The sequence below is a fragment of the Ammospiza nelsoni genome, chromosome 9, assembly GCF_027579445.1.
Source record: "Ammospiza nelsoni isolate bAmmNel1 chromosome 9, bAmmNel1.pri, whole genome shotgun sequence".
In the NCBI taxonomy this organism is placed as follows: domain Eukaryota; kingdom Metazoa; phylum Chordata; class Aves; order Passeriformes; family Passerellidae; genus Ammospiza; species Ammospiza nelsoni.
In genome coordinates this window covers 14,382,742-14,406,607 of record NC_080641.1, presented here as the reverse complement: position 1 = coordinate 14,406,607, position 23,866 = coordinate 14,382,742, and the positions used below count along the sequence as shown (strand labels likewise).

General features: G+C 35.9%; 1 protein-coding gene across 2 annotated transcripts in view; it reads left to right on the top strand.

The window, feature by feature from the left end:
- The window catches only part of DENND1B (DENN domain containing 1B), a 153,449-nt gene that overhangs the window by 107,520 nt on the left and 22,063 nt on the right, over positions 1–23,866 (top strand). For both annotated transcript variants that reach the window (XM_059477951.1, XM_059477952.1), the window contains 6 exons: positions 4,043–4,168; positions 12,037–12,138; positions 15,955–16,045; positions 19,980–20,020; positions 20,876–20,944; positions 23,110–23,166. In XM_059477951.1, the coding sequence (XP_059333934.1) occupies positions 4,043–4,168; positions 12,037–12,138; positions 15,955–16,045; positions 19,980–20,020; positions 20,876–20,944; positions 23,110–23,166 (486 nt within the window). The remainder of the gene's footprint in view (positions 1–4,042; positions 4,169–12,036; positions 12,139–15,954; positions 16,046–19,979; positions 20,021–20,875; positions 20,945–23,109; positions 23,167–23,866) is intronic.

The following is a 23,866-nucleotide window of genomic DNA, read 5'->3' as shown; positions in this document are numbered from 1 at the left end:
GCAATTAAAAATATTTTTTGCAAAATATAAATAGCATAATTTATGATTTTTTTTTCCGTAAGAAAGTATACAAAAATATATTTAGAAACTCAGCAGTCAGCAGTGCTTGCAGTGTTATGAAATGACTATTTATTGTGAACTTAGAGTTGAGATTCTGTTGAACCTTGATATAATTTTAGAAGCTAGCATATGAGATTGAAAAGTACAGCTCGTTTTGAAAACATTTGCATTTAAATAGCTGTTTTTGACTAAATGACGAAATTTTTAGTTAATGCTGGAGGTCTCCCTGAGATGCCTAAGCCTCTGTGTATAGATAATATTCAAATACACAGAAGCCCTTTACTAGAAATGGTAATTTAAATATCAGACTCTGGTTTGTTTTGAGGTTTTTGTTTTGTTCCTTTACTCTGTGATCTTCTCTTACTTTCTTGTTTTTGAGTGACCTTCTACTTACCTTTGTAGTGGTATCATCTGATGGAGAACAGCAAAAAGTAGTTTAAAACATAAGAAGTGTTGCTAATACCAGAGAAATAATTGGATATATTTTTTCAGAGATCTAATAGTCCTTCAAAACTCCAGTGTATGGTTCTGTATTTCTCAGATAACAAACAAATACAAACATAATTCTTCTATATGTGTTTAAATTTATATATAAGTCTTCTATTCACATGGATATTGAAGAGATACTAGTCATGTTTTCTGTCTATCAGATATTTAGATTTTAGGACACCTAGAAAGGTTGTATGGGTAACCATTTAAATAAATTACACTTTTTGCTTCAATGACCAACACAGTGTGTTTCTGCATTTTAGATACACTTAATTACACATCAGTCTCATCTGTATCTTTGAAAAACTATTGTATTGATTTAGACCTTCCTGAAGTTCTGATTGCTCTTCACTGGCAGTGTTTAGCTGTCCAATGAAGTCACCTTCCTATGAGAAGCTGTTGCTAGGAGAAGATAAAAACAGTTTGCTTCTAGTGTAAATTAATAATACAATTTCTGCAGTGGATCACTGGTGTCTTTCAGAAATAAATTTTAACAGCATTCTAACCCCTGCAGTTTGTTTCTTGCAGTTCTCTATTTTTAAACTTCATGAAAGTCTATTTCTGCAAGAGAGATACAAAAGAAAAAAGGATGAGCGTTCTGAATCATAGTTAGGTAAATGGGTTAAAATATAAAATATGAAATATAAATGAGGAAAAGATTTTGATACAGATGCTGCTTGCTGTTTTTTTGGTTAGTGTCAGAATTGTGTAATTTTAAAATAATTTCAAGTGCTGTTAGTGGTGTCACCTAAAGGGGTCTCACATTTCCTTGGTTTGAGGTGCATGGATGTAAGCAATCACAATCCTGCTGTGTACCAGGTCCTTCCCAGGAGATCAGCGCACACTGTCTCTTACCTGTGCCTGCTGTCCTGGCTGTAATAACTGCATTGTCACTCTGGCTAAGATTCCCATGCGGAACTGGGAGAATTTGCCATCAGCCTACCCAAGTGTGGCTGGGCTGAGCCCTGACTAAGCACTGTCCTGTTCTTGTGTGTTCACTGGCCCCAGCTTGGAGGATGCCATGGCAGGTCCCAGGGGCACTTTGGGGTCCCCAGCCAGGGTCCTGCAGGGGACAGCAGGCCCATCAGGGCTGTGCTCACACACAGCTGTGGCTCCCATGATCTCTGCAGGCTTCTTCTTGAGAGCACCCTGCTCCTGGTTCTTCTGCAGATAAATCTGATGGAACTCTTCTCGCCTTTAAGCATTGCCCCCTGAGAGAAGCAGGAGTTGGAGGAGCTTTCTTTGAATTCTGGCATTGTCTTTCTGAGGCTCAAGCTCTCTCCAGGACAGCACACAAAGATGTGTGTCTGTCTAGAGTGCCTCTCAGCCCATTGGAGAGTCTTAATATTGCTGCGCTAATAACACACCAGCAGAGCAGGAGATTGGTTGTTTTCTGCTGTTCTTTTTAGCACATTTTTTGCCTAAAGCATCCTGTTAATCAAATTTACAGTAGGGTGCTTAGGGTATGCCTGAACTGAGAAAATTAGAAAATACCTTTTTCATTCATGTTCCTCATTTGGTCATGTAGTCCCTCTGCTCTGCATTATCTTTACCGTCCCTCTTCTCTTAACCTGTCCTATCATCTGCCATAATTTCCCCTAATTGTAAGGTACAATTTAGAAGAATGTAGATTAAAAGAGTCTAGAGATTTTTTTGCATTTTACCTCCCTTACATTGAGAAGATGCTTTGCCTGTCTTGACAGAGACAAAATTTTAATGGTGACAGTTCTTGTTGAATTGATGTTATTGCTTTTATTTTAGTCAAATTGTGCTACTGTCTATATGCAGGTCTTCCTTGTATGCATTTATTTTCCCCACAATGAAATCTTATATTTTACAACTTTAAAATAATTGTACAATACAGAACAAAAGAAAAAAAATCAAACCACAAAACCAAGACATGCATTTATTTTTTCAACCTTGAACTTCTTAACTGGTTTTTGTACTTGGACTTGTACTTTTTTTTTTCCTTTTGAGGTGTAAGGCAAGAACGTAAATGAGCCTTGGTGTGTGCTTTCCATGGGCTAAACGAATCAGGCTCAAAACTTTTATCTAGATCTGTGGAGCTTGGATATAAATTGAAAAGATCACAGCTATGGGGAAAAGACCTATACTGTAAAGGCCTTTCTGCATAGATTATGAACATCATAACTCAATAATTTTTTTTTCCAAACTATAGTTATAATTGGACCCAATGGGGGTCTCTCTCTTTGATCAGATCGCAGTAACTGTGACTTTACACTGGAAAATGTCACTACTGTGAAGGTTTATCACCTGTAGAGCTGGTCTTTTCTCTGATGCCATGTTCAGTTCTCATTAGCATTATTCAAAGTTTAGTTGTTAATTAGGTTGACACTTCAATTACAATCATCATCTACAAGAGCAGTCAGGACTGCTTGAATAAAGAAACAAAAAGATATTAATTCTTGCATATATTTCCAAAAGAATGAAAGCTGTTTTGGTGATAAGTTTGTATTTATAATATTCCTTTTAAATAGTAACTCAGAATGTTCCTTCATTTAGAGACTTAAATAATACCCTGTTGTGGAACATTGCAATACAAAGGGATGTAGAAATGTGTATTCTATGTTAGTAAAATTGACTTATTTTCCGGGTGTCCCTCATAATAGAAATTAGGAGAGTACAGGCTCTATGTGGGTAAAATTCCACATATCTTGTAATAATTCCAGAATTATATGATTTTCCTCCAAAATATGTTGAAGTAGCAGTTATTAAATTAAAACTTCCCCCGTTTCTTTTTTTCTTTTTCTCTAATTCTGTCTAACCAGTGGTTGTTATTTGCCAAGTAAAAAACACAAACCTCTTTTAAAAAGTCAAGTACTGTAATCACAGTGGTCTTTTTTTCTTCTAAACTGCAGGCGCTTCCTAATTGCTGTTTTTTTTTTTTTTTTCCTTCCCTTTCACATTTATCTTCAAGGACAATTCTGTAGGCTGTGTTACACTGAATTTACAAAAAACTTTTCTCAACTATTTGACTGTGGTAGCAGGTACTCCCATGTTGCATGAGAAATTATATAAGATAGGAATTTGACCTAAAATAAGAGATACTCCTTGGCACTGACTAGTAAGTGACCATTAAGAATCCTTAAAAATAAACCTTCATAGCTTAAATAAAACAGATCGAACTGTCTACATTCAAGCAAGCAAATGCATATTATGCCGGAACAAAAATCTGCAATAAAGTGACTTGCATGCATTTTACTGTAAAATAATTAAACATATTTATGTCAAGAGGCCTTGGGAAAAAAAGAGAGCATAAACCAATCTGCATTAGCACTCTACCATCATCCCCTGCCTTCATTTCAATTAACAGGCCAGCAGGTGCTCCTTGCAGTTAAAAAGATAAGCTATCAAGGAGGAGGATGAATTTTTGGCTGACCTATAGACACTATGGTTTGCCTGCTGATTGGGTTCATACCTCGCTGTACCAATTTCTGAGGTGTTAATTTAACTGTTCCACTCTGTCACGCAGGTCTCGGCCTTGAAAAATAAACTGAAAAAGCAGTCGACAGCCACGGGCGATGGAGTGGCCAAGGCCTTCCTTCGGGCACAGGCAGCGCTCTTCGGATCCTACAGAGATGCACTGAGATACAAACCAGTAAGATGGCTTCCCTGTCGCCTTTTTCCTTGAATTTATAGGAGCAGGGTCTCAGTCTTTCAAGCAAAATGTGAAATGTTTTATGCCAGTTTGGAATAGTCTGTTTTAAATCTTACTCTGTGCTAAGGAATTGGAAGATACCACCATCTCTCGACAGTGAATTGAACTAAAAAATACTCATCCAAAGTCAGCTATTTTCTTGTTTGTATCAATTTTGTTATTTGTTAAGTATAAAATCAGCTTTTATTAGTGAAGCTGCTCACACACAGCTCACCTGGTTTAGTGTGGTGAAGAACTGGAGGGGCTGTGCCTTTCAGACTCCATCGTTTTTCCGGAGATTTTGCTGTGTTGGAGGGCAGAAGCTTCTTTCCTAGCAGAAGCCAGATATGAGTCAAACATGCATTACTCCTATTATATACTTATTTTGATTACACATGGAAGACAGGAGAAATGAAAACCCATTTCATCTCATCAGAACCTCCGAATTTGTATTTTTCACGTTTTGCTGGTATTCAGTTGAATAATGTTTTATGAGCTTTCATAATTTCTAAATAATGAGGTGACACATATTGAGTTGGAGATAAAGTAAGTTATCAGAAAAAATTTAGAGATTAATTTCATCCATCAGTCCAGATTATTTTTCTTGCAAGCTACTGGTAGTGGTTGCTTTGATCAAATGCACTGAGATGACATTGAGTGAATCAAATTCTGAGGATTGGATGTTTGGTTGTCTGATGGATTTAGATAAATTCAGATTTGACAGGAGAAAATCATCCTCACTTGAAGAATCAAGTTAGTAAAGCTGGTAGGTGTGTGGAGCATGGGTGGATATTTGTTTGGGGGTGGGAAGAGCGTTCTAAGGACCTATGGTATTCCTTGATGGAAATGGATAGGATAGTTATTAATTCCAGAAGAGGGCTTTACTGGGAGGATCTTTAAAATACAGTTTGGCCCTTAGGTCTTCCTTCTCCCCAAGTGGTTCTCTTCCAGGCAGTCTTTTGTGCCATGGACATTTGGCAGAGGAGCTGCAAAGCTGTGCCATTGAGAGCCACTGTTGTGGGAGGGCAGGTAACCCATGCAGGCTTGCAGTCATGTACAGCTTTAGTTCACGTGTTGGTGTTTAGCAGCTCTCTTACAATATGGAAATTCCATTTGCATTTCATACAGAAAGGGCTGCACCTGTTCTAGAAATCGCTGGGTTTCAACACACTGCTTGCTTCAATAAAACAAATTCATTTCAACAATACAGATAGTTATCCTTTATTCCATAGTGCCATCACCTGAATGTAGTTCTCTCCTTAGTCTAAAGGTGAGGACACTAGTCCATGCCAACTCATGGCAGCTTGCAGTAAGAGCTGTTCAGTCAAAAAGTGTCTTTTGGACACTTAGGATATGTGCAAACAGAAGGATGTCAGTCTGCTTCTGTCCTTAGCTCTAGTCTGACCAGAAATAAGCTTCTGTCAGTCCTTTGTTTTGGTAAATGTGGAACTGAATGTGCAAGTTCTTTAGCAACCTGGTTAGCATCTCTTTTGAAATGAGCTCTCCTTTTAACTGGTTCCCATTTTATTTCAGTTAAGCTGTTGGCATATCTGAGATCTACATTTGTACTGTATTGGAAACTGTACACTGTGCATCATTTCAACTGGCAAACATTTGTCAAAATGACCTTTGAAGTCTTTCTTTCTGCATTATTTTCTTGTGCAGATTTATCTGGTTTTGGCTCCGCTGATTGCATATAAGAAAGATATTTATGAAACCATTGTGGCCTGATTTTTTTTTTTTAAAGACAAGTTATTTCAAAATATCTTTGCAGGCAGAAGTCTGCTGGCAAATACTAGCATATCTTGGATTGATATCAAGTTGTTCAAAGACAAAGCATATTTAAAAATAAATAAAGCCCCCTTTTTGAGCATTCACATAATCTTAACTAATTCAGTATTTCACAGAATTTTTATTGTGAAAGAAAAATTTACTTCACTCTGGATTAGTAGAAATTAAGAGGATTTTCACATGATTATTCAGCTCATTCTGCATTTGCCTTTTCTTTTGTGAATTGGAAAGCTGAAAAAAATCAAATCACATTTGGCTGTATTAGGAATATTTGTCAAGAGTCTCAAAGCTTGGTAACTGCTATTGCAAAGAAAATACTTCCCTTTGTTTTGGAGTCTGTGGTGCCAGGTCTAATAAGGTAATTTAAACCACAGCTACAGACCTAATTTACATTCTTTCAGGAACTCAAGTAGTATTTGTATAGAAAGTTTGTAGGGGTAACACTTAAATAAAAATATTTTCCATATAGATTTGAAATACTCTTGCTATAAATAAACTTATATTTTCAAAATCAAGAACTGATGTGTTTTGGGGTACAGTTCTGAGGATCAAAAATATCTTGGTGAAAAATAAAATAATGTTTTTGAACATTTATCAATTGCTTGAAAGTTGAAAAACATGTCTAAGTGAACTATTTTCCTTGCAGCAGTGTGTCCTGTATGATTTCAACTTGAAACATGAAACAACTGTCATTAATATTCACTTTGAGTAAAGAACAGCTTTAATAGTGTCTGTACTCATCCAACACTTCACTCCAAACGCTGTTCATCACACTGAACACTCATTCTGTGCAACTGTTTGTTTGCAGCACAGGACAGATTCTCCCCGGTATAGCAATATGTCTTGGACAAACGTCTAGCAATTATTGAAAAAAATGATTGGTGAAAGGCAAAATGGGAATCTTCAGGGGTCTTGCAGAGAGTTCGTGGGCCTCCAAAGGACCATATGGAAAATCTGACTACTCCAATACAGACAGGAAATATGACATGTAATAGAGAAAATTTATAATAATTTTTTGTGCATATTAAATGATAATGAAACACTTAATCCAGTAAAAGAAGAAATAGCTGGTTTTTCTGATTTAATCATTACTAAATTAACCTGTTACATTGATATAACTGTTAAGAGTACTTTTTAATATGCTACACTTTACATTAGCAAATATTATGTAGTAGGAGTGGATCTGTAGAGCAAAGCAGCCCAGCTAGTGCTAAGGACCTGACATTCACACAGTGTCCATTTCTGCCTTCACTGGGGTTCTGGTTCTAGTCTGGTGTTGAATGCTGAATACACATGACTAGCTGGAACTCTGCTTTGGTTTAATCCAGAACACATGGTTTGTGGGGATGATTGAAAAAATTTCTTTAGTGTCATTTGGTAAATGACCTAAAAATAATCCAGAAAAAAGTATTATCAATGGAATGGTGAATTGTAGTGGTTTTGTATATGGTCTCCTTCACATAAAGGGCTGCAATCCATTTTGAGATATTGTTTACTTTGAGTGCCCACAACTTGGCCTTGAACGTTGTGTTGCTCCTAATTTCTTTGAGTAGTCCAAAGAAATTTGGGGATTTCTTCTGTATAATACTGCATGTTCCATGTTTCAGAATTGAAGGCATAGGTGGGACATAGACACAAATAGGGCAGTTGTGAAGTTTGTGTCATTTTGTTATCAGGTTATGTGTGATGTGTTTTTCCCAGCTATTTTACTTTACGCCTTCTTCTTGCGTGTACATGGGCAGAAGAAGGCAAAGGCTAGTACATGTTTTTCATAAATCATATGCAATATGGTCAGTTAATAAAATAATATGTGACATAAAGAATTCTTTAAAAGAATTCTGTCCCAGTCTATATCTGGAGAGGGAGTGGTAGATAAGAGTTGAAAAATACTGAATATAACAATACTTACAATGATAGAGTGTAATTTCCCCTCTTTTGGGGATAAAGGCCTTGAAGCTCTGGATCTTAAAAGAAATAAAACCAGAACAGCTTTGTTTCAAGTTGTGATGGCTTTGACATCACTTATCAGAAATGAAATGAAGAGCAAAGGCTGCTGGCTTGCTCTGGAATGCTCAGCAGTAGGAGTTCAGGGAGGGAATAGGATAACCAGGATAACCTTCATGGTGAAGATGGCACAGCCTGTCTGACCTCTCTTTAATTGATTGTTAACTGGATGCTTTGGGCCAGTACTGACAAGCAGTGACATCAGATGTTGTATTCAATTACAATGAATCAGAATAATACAAAAAATAAATAAAATTTTTATTGGAAAAAATTATTCAGAATACACCTGAATTATTTGAGGATGAGGAGATAGTAAATGATTATAATTGAATTTCAAAATTGCAGATATCTCTTGCAGTGGGCATTGAGTTGTTTACCTTTGCCCCAAGAGTTAGGTATAAAAAAGTACAGCAGGATACAGTAATGAAATGGCAGAACATCATTGGTGTTTAAATCCAGAAACACCCTTTGTAATACCTGTTATGCCTATTTATTTGAATTCTATAAGAATTCTATTTCACATGTTGAAAACCATATTGGTTCTTTTGTGTCAAGGACTGTTACTGGTCTTTTTCTGAATGTAGTTACTGTGCTAAGAGGAGTTGGTTTTCGGTATAGTTTAACTGTAAGAAATATCAGTATGTCTGAATCTTGTTGGGTTTTTTGGCTGATTGCAAAAAATTTACAAATTTTGGAAAAATTTATTTGTAAATTATCGCAGGCACATGCTCAGTTACCCCTTGGCCATTATGTCTGAATGTTATGACAGAAATTTTTAAGAAGAGGAATTTTAATATCAAAATGAAATTATATTAATTATTGCAATAGAACTAATAGTTGGGATGAGTCATGCTAGAGTGAGGTAATGTTTTCTGCAATAAAAAAGTATTTTTACTTCTTGTTCAAGTTAAATATCGCTAGATTTAGAAAGCACAAACACACCTTCTAATCTAGGGGTTTTTAATTCCTTTTAAAATGATCACACTGGTTTAGCTCAGTTTTCATGTTCCATTGAGGTCCGTATAAATAGCTTGCTTAAAATGTGAATGTAGCTTAGACTCAGAAATTCCTGCTGTGTGTGGCAAGCTATGAAAGGGGAAGAAAATTCTATAGCAACTGTTGTTAGAAGGACAGATATCATGTTTGGGCATAGATTGTTTGGTGTGAGTATTAGCTGTCTACTTTTCAGTACAGAGTCCCCACTGGGCTTAGATCGAACTTGTTTTGAAAGTACATTGTAGATCAATACAACAGGGGCCAGCTGATGGCTGAGCAGTTAAATATCAGTGCAGCATTCCTCCAGAACTCTGGTTCTAAAGGCAGTCAGCTGTATTTGCTGAAACAGGAATGGTACAAGCTTTATGTATGAAAACATTGAGAGCTAGGTTTGTTTATAGTAATTCAACAATTCACTTGTTAAATAGTGCTTCAAAAGGCTTTGTGTTTGCAAGTAATGATCTTGAAGATTTGGAAAACAATTTTGTTGGTGAGAACCTTGAACAAATAAAAGAGCTAGGAGTTAATAGTGTTATTTAATGCAATTTCATTAAAGTTACCACAGATAGCCTGCGAAAGCTTCCATGTGGAATTTCTGCAGGTTTCAACAGATTTTCTCATTTTCGAGTGCTGAACAGGTAGGAGCTTTAAACCTACTCAAATTTTTAAATCAGTCTCACAGTCAGCAGGTTGAAATAATATGTATGACCTCTGGATGTGAATTCCTTATAGAATTAAATGAATTTTCAACAAAGAAATAGCTTTGGTTATTCTGTGTCTGAGCTGTACTGATAAGGGAACAGATGCACCAGTACATGCATTCTTACTAGGTATCTGAAACATTCAGTGACTAAAGGAAAGAATTTGGGAAAATATTACAGCCATGCACTAAAAAGGAGTGTTGAACTATCATTTCCTGGTGTTCTCTTAGAAGGCTCCACCACAAGAAGTGCCGTCAGGAGAACTGGCTGGCTGCTCTCTCTTCCCTGGCTGGTGTGAAAGGGCAGAGCCAGCGTGCCTGTTTTCTCTCCTGTAGGGAGATAACCTCTCCTTTTTCATCTATCCCAAGAGAACTGGGAGACTGGCACAGGGAAGCATAGCTTAGCTTTTATTTTATTAAATAGTTTAATTTGAAAATATTTTGTTTCTCTCTTTATGCCTAAATTTAATGTTTCCTAGTATGTCATGAGCCATCATCTAGTCAGAGCTGCACTTCTACAAAGCCTCTGTATCCAGAAGTGCTTCCTTTGTGTAACAACAACAAATAATTAAATAAATATGATATATATGTGTGTGTGCGTGTGTATGTATATATAGGGAGTTCATTTAATTTACTGCCTTGAAATTTCTTGGAAGAGCAACAGAACTGAGAAGAGAGTCTGCCCTCAGGAGCACTGTCTTATACTATGTCTTATGTGACTGTTCCATTTGTTTTGATGCACTTTGATTTGCTAAGTAGCTTGGGGTCATCTTCTTAAGACAAGAGTCTTTAGGAGCTCAAGAATAGCTAATGCAAAGTGGGTCAGGAAGGCAGTGCCATTTAAAGTACTACAAATATTTCAGGCTGTTTGGCAGATCCAGCATGCCCTGCATGTGTACAATGTTCACCAGCTATTTTGGGATGAGTAGGGGGAATAACTTGAGTGCTTCTGGAGATTTGATGAACCCAGTGCTGTGTGTTGTACTGAGCTGGGTTTGTGTTTCAGAGCACTGAGCTACCCTGGGACAGGGCAATGATTGTGCACATCTAAGGCTCTAGTTCTTCCAGTGAAAGATCTTTTCTAAAATCAGCTTCCATAAAGAAGTAAGGATGCAAGACTTGTTGTTCTACTTAAATACTTTGCTGGGTCAGAAAGAAAAGAAAGACTTGGAAAAAGGGAAGTTTTTGATAGTATAAGAATAGATTTTAAAATGACATCACAGTGGTTTTACTGCAACATTCCCTTGGGTCACACTTGAGCAATTTAAAAACAAGGTGTAAGGAGGAATTGAAAATAATTTACAGCTGCTCCAGCGAACTCAGCTAAGTCTCCTGGAGAAAGTGCTTGGTGACACTCTGGAAGCAGCTCCTGGCAGTCAGCTGGAATGATGAAGTGCAGAAGTGCCACGTGTCATTGGAGTTAAACAGGGTTAGGAGCACAAAGCTGGGGTGATCATGGCCATTAATGCATTTGTCTTTAAAGTGGCTGGAGCTGTTGTGAAGGTCAGTGCAGCAGCTGCCTTTGATCTTTCTTAGTGGCTGAGGTATCTTTTATGCTGTTGTGGGACTGCACTGGAGATGCAGCTTCTGGATAGTAAAATTTCAAATGGTAGATGTGGGTGGGGCACGTTGTGGCATTCCAAGTTTTGTGTCTCAGATCTTTGGTAATTGTTGCTAGCCTGGTAATCATTTTGGTTTTGTAAATTTGGGTGAGAGGCCTTTCAGTTTTACAGTGAAATCTGATTGTGTACCTTCCTTGCCACGCAAACTTCATAATTACTTGTCCGCCAAACAGCTTCAAGTATTTATCACAAAGTATGGAAAAGAATAAGAAAATTGGAGAAATGCTCCTCAGGAACATCCAGTGGTCTGTGCACACTGAAGACAGCAAATTTTAAATGAAATTAGGGAATTTCATTTAAACAGAGGAAAGAATCTGATTGTTTATAAAGATTTTCATTAACATTTCTTTCTTTCAATGAGTGTTGTTTTCAGTTTTTTGCAACAAGCTCTGACTTTTCAATGAATACTTGTTTATCTTCTTTCATCATCCAAGGGTTCTGCACTTTTCCCATGTGGGAGAATAAGTTTTATTGTTTAAGTGTTAATGTTTAAACCTTTTTCATAAACATGTTTCAGTTTGTAGCCTTTGTTTTATGTAAAAATAAAATAGATGTGTGTTTCAATCATTTCCTGTTAAATCAGCAATGTATTTATCAATCTTCTCATGTCTTGGTAGAATAAATATAGAATTAATTTGGTGCAGACACATATTTTTGGACTGAATTACAGTATATATCTATGCTCACCATCCTAACTTTTCCTGTTTCATTTTTAGGGAGAGCCTATAACTTTTTGTGAGAATAGTTTTGTGAAGCATCGTTCCAGTACAACTAAGCAGTTCCTGGAAGCAGCTGTTAATCTTCAACTGTTTAAACAGGTATAAGAGGGCAAATGGCCCATATTTAAGGATTTTCTGTTAAAACAGATCTGTGTTTAAGTACATTTTCCTTTCTGTCAGCCTACAAAAGTCTGGGCTGAAATCTAAATACAAGTACTTTGGGTACAGTCATCCCAGATTTGTTGTATTTTTATGTCTGCAGTTATAGTTCAAAGGAGTGGTGCTGAAACTGAACAAAAAAAAATAACCCCAGGGTGCAGAGCAAGTGCAGCATCTCTGCAGAGCCAGTCAGCAACCCAACTAAACAAGAAAAATCAGGGATCTCCCAGCTTGATGGTTGAACTTCATTTTCAGCTCTCTTGGCTCATGCCCAAAGAGCCTGAAGAGCAGAGTGCTTAACTTAAATTGGAATTCACTGGTCTTTATTTAAAAACTGGATTCATCCTGCAACTGCAGTTTTGTTTTCTAGGCTTTTTGAAGTATGCACACAGAGAATGTCACAAACCTGAGCTATAGGGGTGGTCTGAACAGTATTCTAGCTGACCTCTTAAAGCAGAATTTGAATTAGTAGAGGACAAATTGTTGAATATCTGGGCACAGCTCAGTTATAGTTTGATTACAGTCTTTGAAATGGATTTTGTTCTTTGATTTTATTCTTTAACTCTTCTCTCTTTTCATCAGTTGACCCCATTGCATGAAAAGGGTGTTAAACTTATCACTAGACTTTTATGAAAATCAAGGAAAATATGAATGAAATGAGAAGATTCATGAAAATATATATTTGCCTGCAAATGCCTGGAATGATTGATACATGAGAGTTCATGTTTAAATAATCAAGGGGACTTCTTTGAAGATAAACAACCATGATAGATTAGGGAAATCTATTATATGTAGAATCTTCTAATTTTTAAAAAGCATTTGGTGTTAATCAGAGGTTAGTGTCTATTGTAAAGATTTGGGTGAGGATGGTATTTTATACAAGGCCCCTGAAAACATGATCACCAAATGGGGCTCCTTCAATTTTACTGTGGTTATATAAAATAAGCCATAAGAAATCTGAAACCTTTTGAAGTCTGGTTGATTGGATAGAAATGGGAAGAAGTAACTGATTGAAGTGTGGTTTACTCTGTGCAATAAGGTAGCATGAAATTTTCTTAATAAAAAGCTGCTTACAAGCAATGTTTCTAAAACATTATCACACTGGCAGTACTGAAACAAAACCTTTAGCGGCCACGAATGGGCTGGCTCTGTACTTACCCATTATACTTTAATGTGTTCAATTAAACAGAATCAGTTTACAATTTGTTTATAGCTTGTTTTAATTTTATTTCAATTGAAGGAAATAATAGAGGATTAGGAAATAGTAACAATTTTGATGATGTGTGTGGTTTAATAGTACTAGTAGTTTTTTTTTTATTCCTCTGGTTCTTGTTGCAAAGGTTACTCCTACTTATTCAGTTAATCCTCAGCCCAGCTGCATCTTCTCCAGTTTTTCCCACTGACAAATGAGCTGTTTTCAAAGTTGTTTGTATTCAAAGAGACCAAATTGTATTTTATTCTGCTCTGAAAGTCTTTTAAATAGAAAATAGTTCTTAGGGGCAGCCTTAAACCTAGACCAAGCAGAAAATTGGTACTTTAAATACACCCATTTTGCCATAATTGACAAGTGAGCTTTATTTGTGCTGTTCTATGAAATCCCTGCTTTGTCCCTTTAATTTGGTTATCATGGAAGGTAACTAACCTTTGTATCAAGCTGCAAACATAGTAATTAATAATTGTATCTAATATGTCAAATAGTTATCATGAGTGTCTGGCGAAAATATGAATTCATTCTTAGAACTAGCCTGAAGCCTAATGCCAGATTATCTCCTTAAATAGTGTACTTATGTCAGCAAGGTAATCTGCAATGTTTATTGGGATTTTTTCCTAACATGTTATTAGAAAATGTTACTTAGAAAAATAATTAATGAATGCAGAAATCAGAAGCCTTTGAAAATTGTTAGTAATTCAAATTTCATTTACCATCTTTATGAGCTGAGCTCTCTTCTTGTGAAATATAAGCTGCTGTTTTGTGGAAATCACATTTATGATGTTTTCTTTGCTTCTAAAAACTGTTTGGTTTTAAAATTGATAAAATTACTTGGATATTCTGTATATATGTAGTCTCTCTTTTGGTTTTAGAACTCAAAATCAGTTGAGGATAATGTCTTTAGTCACCTTAAAATCCAAGGGTAACAGAATTGCTAGTTTTTCATTGAAAGAGGTAGTCATCCAAGGGTTCTTTGGACCTCAAAGTGAATATATTTCTTGGAAGAGGAGGCCCAGATTTTTCAGTCTGTGGGTTTGAAGGGCGTGGGTTTGAAAAATGGAAAGAGAAAACCCATAAATTTTATGTGTAATTCCACATGCTATTCTTTTCATGTAGCAGTTTAAGTGCAACCATTAACAGTAAATTACTCAAAAGTACCAACTACTACTACCACCACTAATAACACTTATCATTTCTTTTAAATAATGTCTCCAGTATATTTTTGCTAACAGTTCTTTGTCAGTATTTACATTAAATACTCAATTGGTGTGACCCTCTCATATTCAGTCAGTGTCTCAGCCTTCTGTTGATAGGATTTTACCAGATGATGAGTATGTCCATAAATCTTATGCTAATTTATAGTATGGAATGAATTCATAACTTTCCCCAAAGAGATAATGTGGTACAGTTCAAAGGAAGGGATGGGAGTGGAGGTTGTTGTTTTTGGGTTTTTTTTTTGTTCCACAGCGGTAGCTAAAGGTGCTCTTATCTCATTTTCTTACTGTGAAATAATCCAGTGATCCCACAGTGGTCTGACCATGAACCAGCCTATTTGGAAAAAGGCCAGCTTGGAGTAAAATGAAGAAATAAGAAGGAATTTAGACAAGGAAGAGAGAAATATCTTCATGCTTACCTTATTCTTGCTTCTGGAATTTTTGTACTTTGAGGAAGTTGTTTTTTCATGTCACTAGTCTGTTCATTGGCAGGCATCAGATTGTCACTGACATTGTTTGGATAATCGGTCATAAAAAATGATACAGCCCAATAATTAATTCTGGTTCGTTCCTATGTACTGTTTAGTACCAGTGAATAACTCATAATTCTTGCTAGAAGATGTAGTGTGTAATTGGAAAATTGCTTTCTCACTTTATCTGTCAGACTTGAGTTAGCCTTTCCAACACAGAAAGGGAGGGCTTGCTTCTTGAAAGAATTTTAAATCTATAGGAATGTGCTTGTTCTACTGCCTCTAAGCCTGATAATTCTTGAAAAGAATGTATTCATCCCTTCTGAGTGGCTTAATCATTAATTTTCTAGTTTTGACTTTCTCTGACACACTTGGATCATTTCATCTATGTATGTGCACTTATTTGTAGCTGCAATTTCATGTGGTCTTGCAGCTGAAACCTCTACATGAGGATAACTGTTGAAATATGCATCTGTAGATGCACGTAAATAAGGGTTAGTGCTTAAAAGGAGCCATGATTTCACAGCAGGACATCAGGGAATGGCTTGGTGACCTTTATATGGTTATGATGACAAATTCAGAGTTACTATTAATTAAGGAAATAAATTATTTTCTTTCCATTAGAAAAATACAGAAAATAGAAATAATTTTCTTGATCTATATTATATATTCCTGCTGCTCATAGTTACACCTGCTCTTGTGTAAAGATGTGAAGTCCATCTGAGAGCAGTGTATTATCCTTAAGACATAAATGGTCTTGAACATACAGATTCCATTATAATGGACACATTTAAAACTCTAAAACTGTGAAGCAACAGAAGAGACAACAAAGTGTGTGTGACCCTTTGTTTTTCACCTCCAGTTTATTGATGGTCGGCTATCAAAATTAAATGCAGGAAGAGGATTCTCTGATGTTTTTGAAGAAGAAATCACAGCAGGAGGCTTTTGTGGAGGTACAGAATTAATTTGGGAGTACTCATTGACACTTCTTTGGGAACTGTTTGACATGATGTCCTCATGATGTTTTGTAAGTTTTAAACATCATTGATCTTTTTACTGTTCTGTTGTTTCCCTTCATTCTTGGAAAGGTTTTAGCCTTTAACAAATCACTGCTGGGATACACATTATTATGTATCTAGTTACACCAGTGTATTAAATATGTGATGTTAGATATATGTGTAATATTAGATGTGTGTAATATTAGATATGTGTGTTTAATCCTGTGAAGTAATACTTCAGTGTAGAATGAGATATCACTATAGTGTTTACATTTTTAACTGTATATTTACATATATGATGCATTCTGTGTAAACTGTATTTTCAAAATAACTTTGACATTTGTGCTGCTTAACTTCTAGGTAATTATTTTTTCCATAAATGCTTCATTTTCTTTTCACATCTACTTATTCCTGCAGTGTGGAAATCACAGTGATGTCCTGAATGTTCAGGGAAATCTGCTTTCTCCAATGAACGTGTTACTCTAAAAAAAGCAGAAGCTTTTTTACTTTTATATATGATCTGAGAAGGGACATGGAAATTTATCTTCTTTGTAAACAAAAATATTATTTCTTATGTTGTTTGCCTCAGTTGTGTTCACTAACAATTGTTACAACACTTTTCACATCAGCTAACCCTGATTTTTACAGGTTTATGGAGTGGTTTCCTTTTAAACATTTAGGACAGGTTTGTTGTTATTTTGGGTATTGTCATGTTTTAAACCCAGCACCACACAGCTGCTCACTCTACTGTAGCCAAAACCAGCCCAGGTGTAAGAGATGGTATCAAAAGATAGGATCAGTATATGCATGACTGTACAAATGCTATTTTATTGTTAGTCTTGAAAGTTGTGGAGAAGCTTCCTCAGTAGATGGAGGTTATGTGATTTGAGCAACTCCACTGAGGTGCAGATGGCAGCTTTGGATGGACTTCCTTTGCAAGACTGTCCTTGAATGGGACACATTGAGGAGAGGATTTGGCCCCCACAGAGAAACTATCAAGTGCTGCAGAGCCATCTGCACCTCATGAAAAAATAACTTTTTTATTCTCCAAGTGCATAATTCCTTTTGTTCAAAATTTTCACTGCCTTCTTCTGCCTTCTGTGTCTTGTGCTAGGACCTAGCACATAATTTGAGGTTTTGTTCCTTGATCAAATTGTGGTAAGTTTTACAGGGATTTACTTCTTCCCTGCCATTTTAGGGTAAGTTACGCCGCTCTGCAAGCAGATTTGAGACTTTGAGCATCCATTATTCAGATAGGTGATGTCAGTATTCAGAGCTCGTTTGCTGACTGCAGTTAGGGGTCAGGAGGCTGCAATAAAACTGCAGTGGAAGTTAGATAAAGCTTGTTTCTTGGCTGTGCTCTGGCAGGCTGTGAACTGTGTCTCACCTGGCTCTGCTCAGGAGGGACCGCTCAGCTCTGCTGGCGGCGTTGGGCTGCCTAGCACTGCCCGTGTGCTTTTCAAGTCAGACAAGCTGATAGTGCCAGGCTGTGGACAAATTGCTTAGGGCACATACTCAGTATTTACATAACTGCTGTCTCATTATTGTTATGAAGTGCAGGGCTAACAATATGTGTGCAATTGAAGGTGACATTTTGTGACGCTAATGGGGTAGAACTATGATCTCTTTGCGGACTTAACTCCCATCAGCTTCAGCATGAAGCCCAGGGTTTGAGAAAAACAGGTGAAACCCAGATTTCAGAAAAGTCACAGAAAGCTACTGTTAGCTCCAAGCTGTTAAAAGGACAGGTGAACACATTCTTAGTGTAGACAGTATAATTTAAAAAGTACTGAATCAAATTCAAATAGAAAGTGTTTCTTTAAGTAATCTCTTTCTAAATTTGCATTTGGGCACGTATACAAGTTAAACTAAACCAGAAAACTGAAGAATAAATCTTAAATTTCTTTTTTTTTATGATTTTCCGTAAACAAACAATTAAAAAAGTGATCAAAACTTATTTGTGTCTACATCTGAAAATAAACTTGTGAGGCATCTTCATTACAGTTGCACTTTTTATAATTGAAATTTTATTTTCTCTTATTTTTTTTTCTATATAAGTATTGTTCTCAAGAGCTTTTCAATACAAGAATATAGTGATGGATTGGTTTAGCACTCAGTTTTCTTGTAGAATATGTTAATTAATTTTTAATTACATTAACTTTACCACAGCAGCCTTTTTTTTTATTGGTCTAATATCGTTGGTGCTAATAGAAGGAAAACTGAAAAAAAATAAAAATATTTGAAACTCCCTTGTAATGGTAATTTGTTTTAAGAATTCAGATTTTTTTTGCTAGGGTTTCAGGAGGTTCAGCTCTTGCTGAGGGAATGCAATGTTAGCATGGCTGTCTGTAGATAAGTATCTGTTTTCTGATTGTCATCCCTGAAGAGTCACTACATGACTAGATGAACATTAAACTTGGTCATTTGCTGTGATGCTATTTATTGTTTCTATTAATTGTTTAAGTCGGGTTGTGACAGAGAAAGATCAGCTGTGGAGAGAGTTAAGGACACCTCAAGACAGGTGATACGTGAACATTGTTGACAAGACTTCAAGTGACAAAATACCATGTTAAAGAAAGCATTTATGGTTAATGCAATATCCTTAACACCCCAGCAGTGGTTAGATTTCACCTTGTACATGTCATTTATGTGCTTCCTTCCCTGACAATTCTAGGGAACCACATCGAAGAAATGAAAAATTAGTTGTTTCTGCTTTAGGTTGCTCTTTGCCATTCTTAATGGAATCAAAATGATCATGAGGGTCTCTACTCTCTAAGCAAGCATTGCTTTCATTTGTGCCATCATTCCTGAGAGTCTGGCTGTCTCAAAATTGCTTGTAAAAATTGAGTGGAATGGGTTGAAGTACCCATGATGAGCCTAAAGAGCTCATATTGCTTCACCTCATCTTGAAGACTGGGAATACCTTTTCCAATGATCCAGTTAGTTCTCTGAAATGTTCTAGGAGTATGTTTTGGCTTTCATTAGCCATTGGAATAATTCTTGCCATGCATTAGTTAGTGGATTATGGGAACACTTGAGTTTTAAAAGCTGTTTAAAGTCTGTAAGGTTATATCAGTATGGTCCTTTCAACATGGCCAAACTGTTTGAAACTAGAGCATTCTTGTCAAAGTGAATGTCGTGTGTGGGGTCAGTAGCAGCTCTTAGTACTGGAGTATTCCAGTGACTGATGTATTCTAAAACTTTTTCAGGGATCATGGACCTAATCTTGTTGTTCAGCTGAAGCACCTTTGGGAAGCAGTATTGACTTCATCAAGTAGAATTTAAGGTGCTCCTTTGTGGCCAGTTTAGTCTCAGTGGTCCCACACAAGTCAGTAGCTCTCACTTGCCTTTAGAGGTTTTTTGTTCGGAAAGAAAGTAGATACAGTTAATAATTTAAAAGGATTTTTTCTCCACAGGAATATATAGTTGTGACATAACCCTTTAACTTTTCTCATGTTCATACCTTGGCACGGTACCTTCTGGAGTCCATGTCATTTTTGTGTTTGAAAGTTTGCCCAGAGGGATCATTATGCTTGAATGCAATTAATACATTATTCTCTGCTTTGAGTTAGTGTTTTTCTTTTTATACTTTCTTAAAGCATGTTACCTTATCATCATTTTGATTCCACTTTTTACCTTAATTGGAATAAAAAACTGTGTGGTGAAAACAAGCTTTTATAAAGGAAATAGAAAACAAGCAATAAGAGATTCCTGAGTTTCTTTCTTAGTGTACACACACTCTTATGTTTACATTCCTTGTCTATCTGGAAAGAATTAATTGAATAAGTAATCCTCTAAGTACATTATTTATTCTGATGGTGAAGAGGGTTGCAGCATTTAAAATGTTGAATGTATGTTTGATTGTGTTAATTTGACATTTCTCTTTCAGGGAATTCAAGATCTTATCAGCAGTGGATGCATACAGTGAAGGTATAAACTTGGTTAAGTAATTATATAGAGTGAAGTTATAAACTTGATTAAGTAATTATAATGGCCACCTTGTCCTTTAGGTCTCAGTCCTTTTCCCTACTTCCAGTAGGGAAAATGGTAAAAGTTTGTTCATTTGTGAGAAAGATGTAAGTACATTCTGTAAGAAATACCAAGTCATAGTATTTGCAAAAATTGTTTGAGTTTTTATATAGAAGAATTTAAAAAAATTCCCATACACAAAACAAATGCCAAAATGCATGTATTTTATGTCTGTATAGTCTAAGATTGCATTGCTTTCTGTATCATGCTGCATTCCATGATTCTGAATTAGGTGTGACAATTTGATAAGAAGCTTATCCCTTCTAGTAAATAGCAATTTTGTTAATATGGATTTGTGCCATTTGACTAGTACAGGACCCTTGGTATAACCTTGTTATTCTGCAGCATTAATAAAATACATTATTTTAGATTAAGAGAATTCTTGTTTGATTAAACAAGATAGTTCTTCCTGTCAGGTCAAAGTTTTTTTAGTTGCATAATAAATATGATAGGAACACATGAAAAATAGCCTAACATCTGAATTGATTTTGAAATGGTAACAGTGAATGAAGACTGAAAATCCATCATTCTGTTGGAGTGCCTTGATAAATGTGTCAGCTGTGGAATGACGTACTGTAACCCTTGTGTAGCTGCAGACAGCAGGCTGGGGAGGAAACACAGCTGTGCTTGCTCTTGCCCATTTGAAAGGAGGGTTGTTACTTCTTCACAGCACACACAGTTTATTTTTCCTTGCTGTTGTCTTAAGGTTTGCCTTGTGTTAAAATATTACTAAAATACATTTTTTGTGTATTTCAGAAAGGCGGTGCACTGATCAACACAGCAATGACCAAAGCCACTCCGGCTGTGAAAACAGCATATAAATTTGTAAGATCATCTATTTCAAATAAATAATACATCAAAATACTGCAATTTCTGACAACCTCTCATTCTCTCTGAATGCTGAAATACCTAAGCATTTTATATGTAAATTGCAAAGCAGTACTTCAGCCTGTAGAAAGTGTTGAGCTTCATTTGTTTTCTCATATAGCAGTAGGATTTAAAGTTGTTTCAGGGTCTTCTAGATAGCTTGTACATAAAAATAGACTTTATCAAAGCATGAGTGTGCTGGTTTTCTTTCTGTCCTCATACACACTAGAAGCTTATTTGAATACATTTAGGTATTTGATACACAGCTGTAATTTCTCTTTGGCAGTAAGTGCTGCACTATTAAGATGTGGTAAAGCATCAGTAATGTGTGCAGCAAATCATCTGCTCCTTTTTAAAAATGATAGTGGAATGCTCATGTTTAACTGGGTTTAATGCTTACACTTTTCATCGGAAAAGATCTCGTTTTTCAAAGACTGCCTACTCCATGATGCATATGAGATTATTCTGTATTATGCAGTATGGTAAAACAGCATTAGAAAAAAATGAACTGAGAAGTGTTTTAAAGTTGCTTTTATAATACAGAGGAAAAGATTTTTGGCTTCCTTTTTGCTTTTCCAAATGTTTCACTATGTGGATGCATTATAAATAGTCCTGAAAAAATCAGTAAATCAGTGTGTACTAGAGTATTTTAAGTAAAGTTTTCAAACAGAATTTCTAATTTTACATCACTTTAAAAACACAGCAGTTGTGGAAAGAAACAGGTAAATAAATTAAATATACTTCATATTCATGGACTCATTTATAATTTTAAAAATGGTTCATCTGCAAATTATTGTTCTTCATTTGCACTATCTTAGACTGTGGTTCAGCCTTCAATTTTGACAGTTATGCCCTTGATAGTTAACGTTCTTCAAAGTGAACTTCTGCATTTGCCAGGAAACTGCAGTAAACTTCTGAGGATCTTTATGTATATGATATCCGTTTTTCTACCCCGTTTAACTTCTTACATTGTTGTCCTGTATGGAGCCTACTACCAGAGGACTGAAATATGCATTTCCATTTGCCACATAACTGATTGGGAGCTTTGAGTAATGTCATTGGTACCATCCCTGAGAGTTAGAACAGAGCACTCCAAAATTCATCCAAATGCTGTGAGCAGGATCTGGAAAGTTTAAAGTGGCTTTCAGGTTAGCATCTGGTACATGGCACCCCATTGTGCTCTTACTGAGCTTATGGATGTATGATTTAAGGATCAAAAAGACTCTCTGACCTCTTGATTCAAAAAATTTTTTTTCTGAATTTCCATGTACAAAAAACTACAGGAAAATAGATGGCTTTTAGATATTTATACCCTTGAATGTATTTTAAAACTCCTATTTTCAATACAACCTTGAAAACTTTTGTAGTTTTTTCCCATATTTTTTTGGAAAGACAACTTTTTTTTCTGTTAGGGTTTTTGATGTTATACCCTCATATTTTATTTTGTTTCCTTCTCCCCCCTTTTCTTGCTCTCTCCCTCTTGTCTCATTTTTTTTTTTTGCCTAACAACATGGTATTCCATATTGATAATTCCTTTCTGTATTGAAGAATATTCTTGCTGTTTTCTATGCAACAATGATTCTTGTCTGTCTCTTTTATTGCATACAGAATTCTCCCCTAAATAGCAGCACTGTGCTGTTCAGCAGCACTGGGCAAAATCTCCATCTGCATGTGAAATCACTTCATTTCTCTTAAGGTTGATGTTGCCCTGCAAGTTACCAGACTGGAACACTGTAGCAGTCATCTTAAAAATCTTCACATTTTTCAACATGCTTTATTGCTAAAATACCCTTTCAAATTGAAAGGAGCATTTCAAATAAAGGAGTTATATAGATGATCATTCTTAGCCTGTCCCTAGTAATAATGGAGAATTTTTGAGTGTGTATGTTTTCCCATCACTGACATGGATGTACTAAAAAAAAAATCCTTAAATTTGTGGAGAAAGCATGAATATAAAAAAATACAATGGTAGTGCATGTTTGAAATTTGTGATAAAGATTATTGTCCTTTTCTATATCACCAGGTGTTTATAAAAAAGACAAAATAAGTATGGCATCATAAGGCATGTTCTGTGACTACAGCCAGTGTCCTGTAGAGCAATTTAAGTCTTTTTATTTCTCCAGGCAAAAAACCAGGCGAGGCAAGGAATAAAAGAAGTGAAGAGTAAGTTAAAACACAAGGTATGTAGGACACTTTATTTACTTTCTTACACTGCTTCCTGTACAGTTTGAAGCTTATACTTTACAAATCGCATGAGATTTGTGTTTTTAATGACTTTTGAAATATGCTTAGCCCTTTGTTCAACAATACATTTTTCATAACGAGCCCTCTGGCAACTATCTGTCATTCTATGCATCCACTGAATAATCTCTTTATTTTTTGCATATTTTATCATAGAACAACAGAGGTCTTCAAAGATACATTAAGAGGATGTATGTTTTCATAAAGTTGATTGCTTTGATATCACATTCAAAGCCTTTGCATCAAGCTGAGAATTTGAGAAGGGAGAGTCTTGCAGTACACTGTATTTCAGGAGGTGCAGTTGTCCAGTTTTAGTTCCATAAGATACATGAACAATAGCAGTGTTTCAAGGTGAATGAATAGTTTCATTTTGCAAAAGCAACCTCACGAACTCAGAGTAGATGGTTTAGGCATTTTGCAGCTGTTTTCCCCATTTGGAATTTTGCTTCCATGTAAAATTTTTTTGTACAGAGAAGGAACCATTTTTTTGATACCTATTGTGCTATTTTAAGAAACATTTCAAAAACATTTGAACAATTCAACTTTTAAATGACCATGCTGGTAATCTGGCGTTTTGAAAAGTTAAATTTGATTTTCTTACTACAGATGGTATTTTCATGACAGTAATGGATTGTGGCA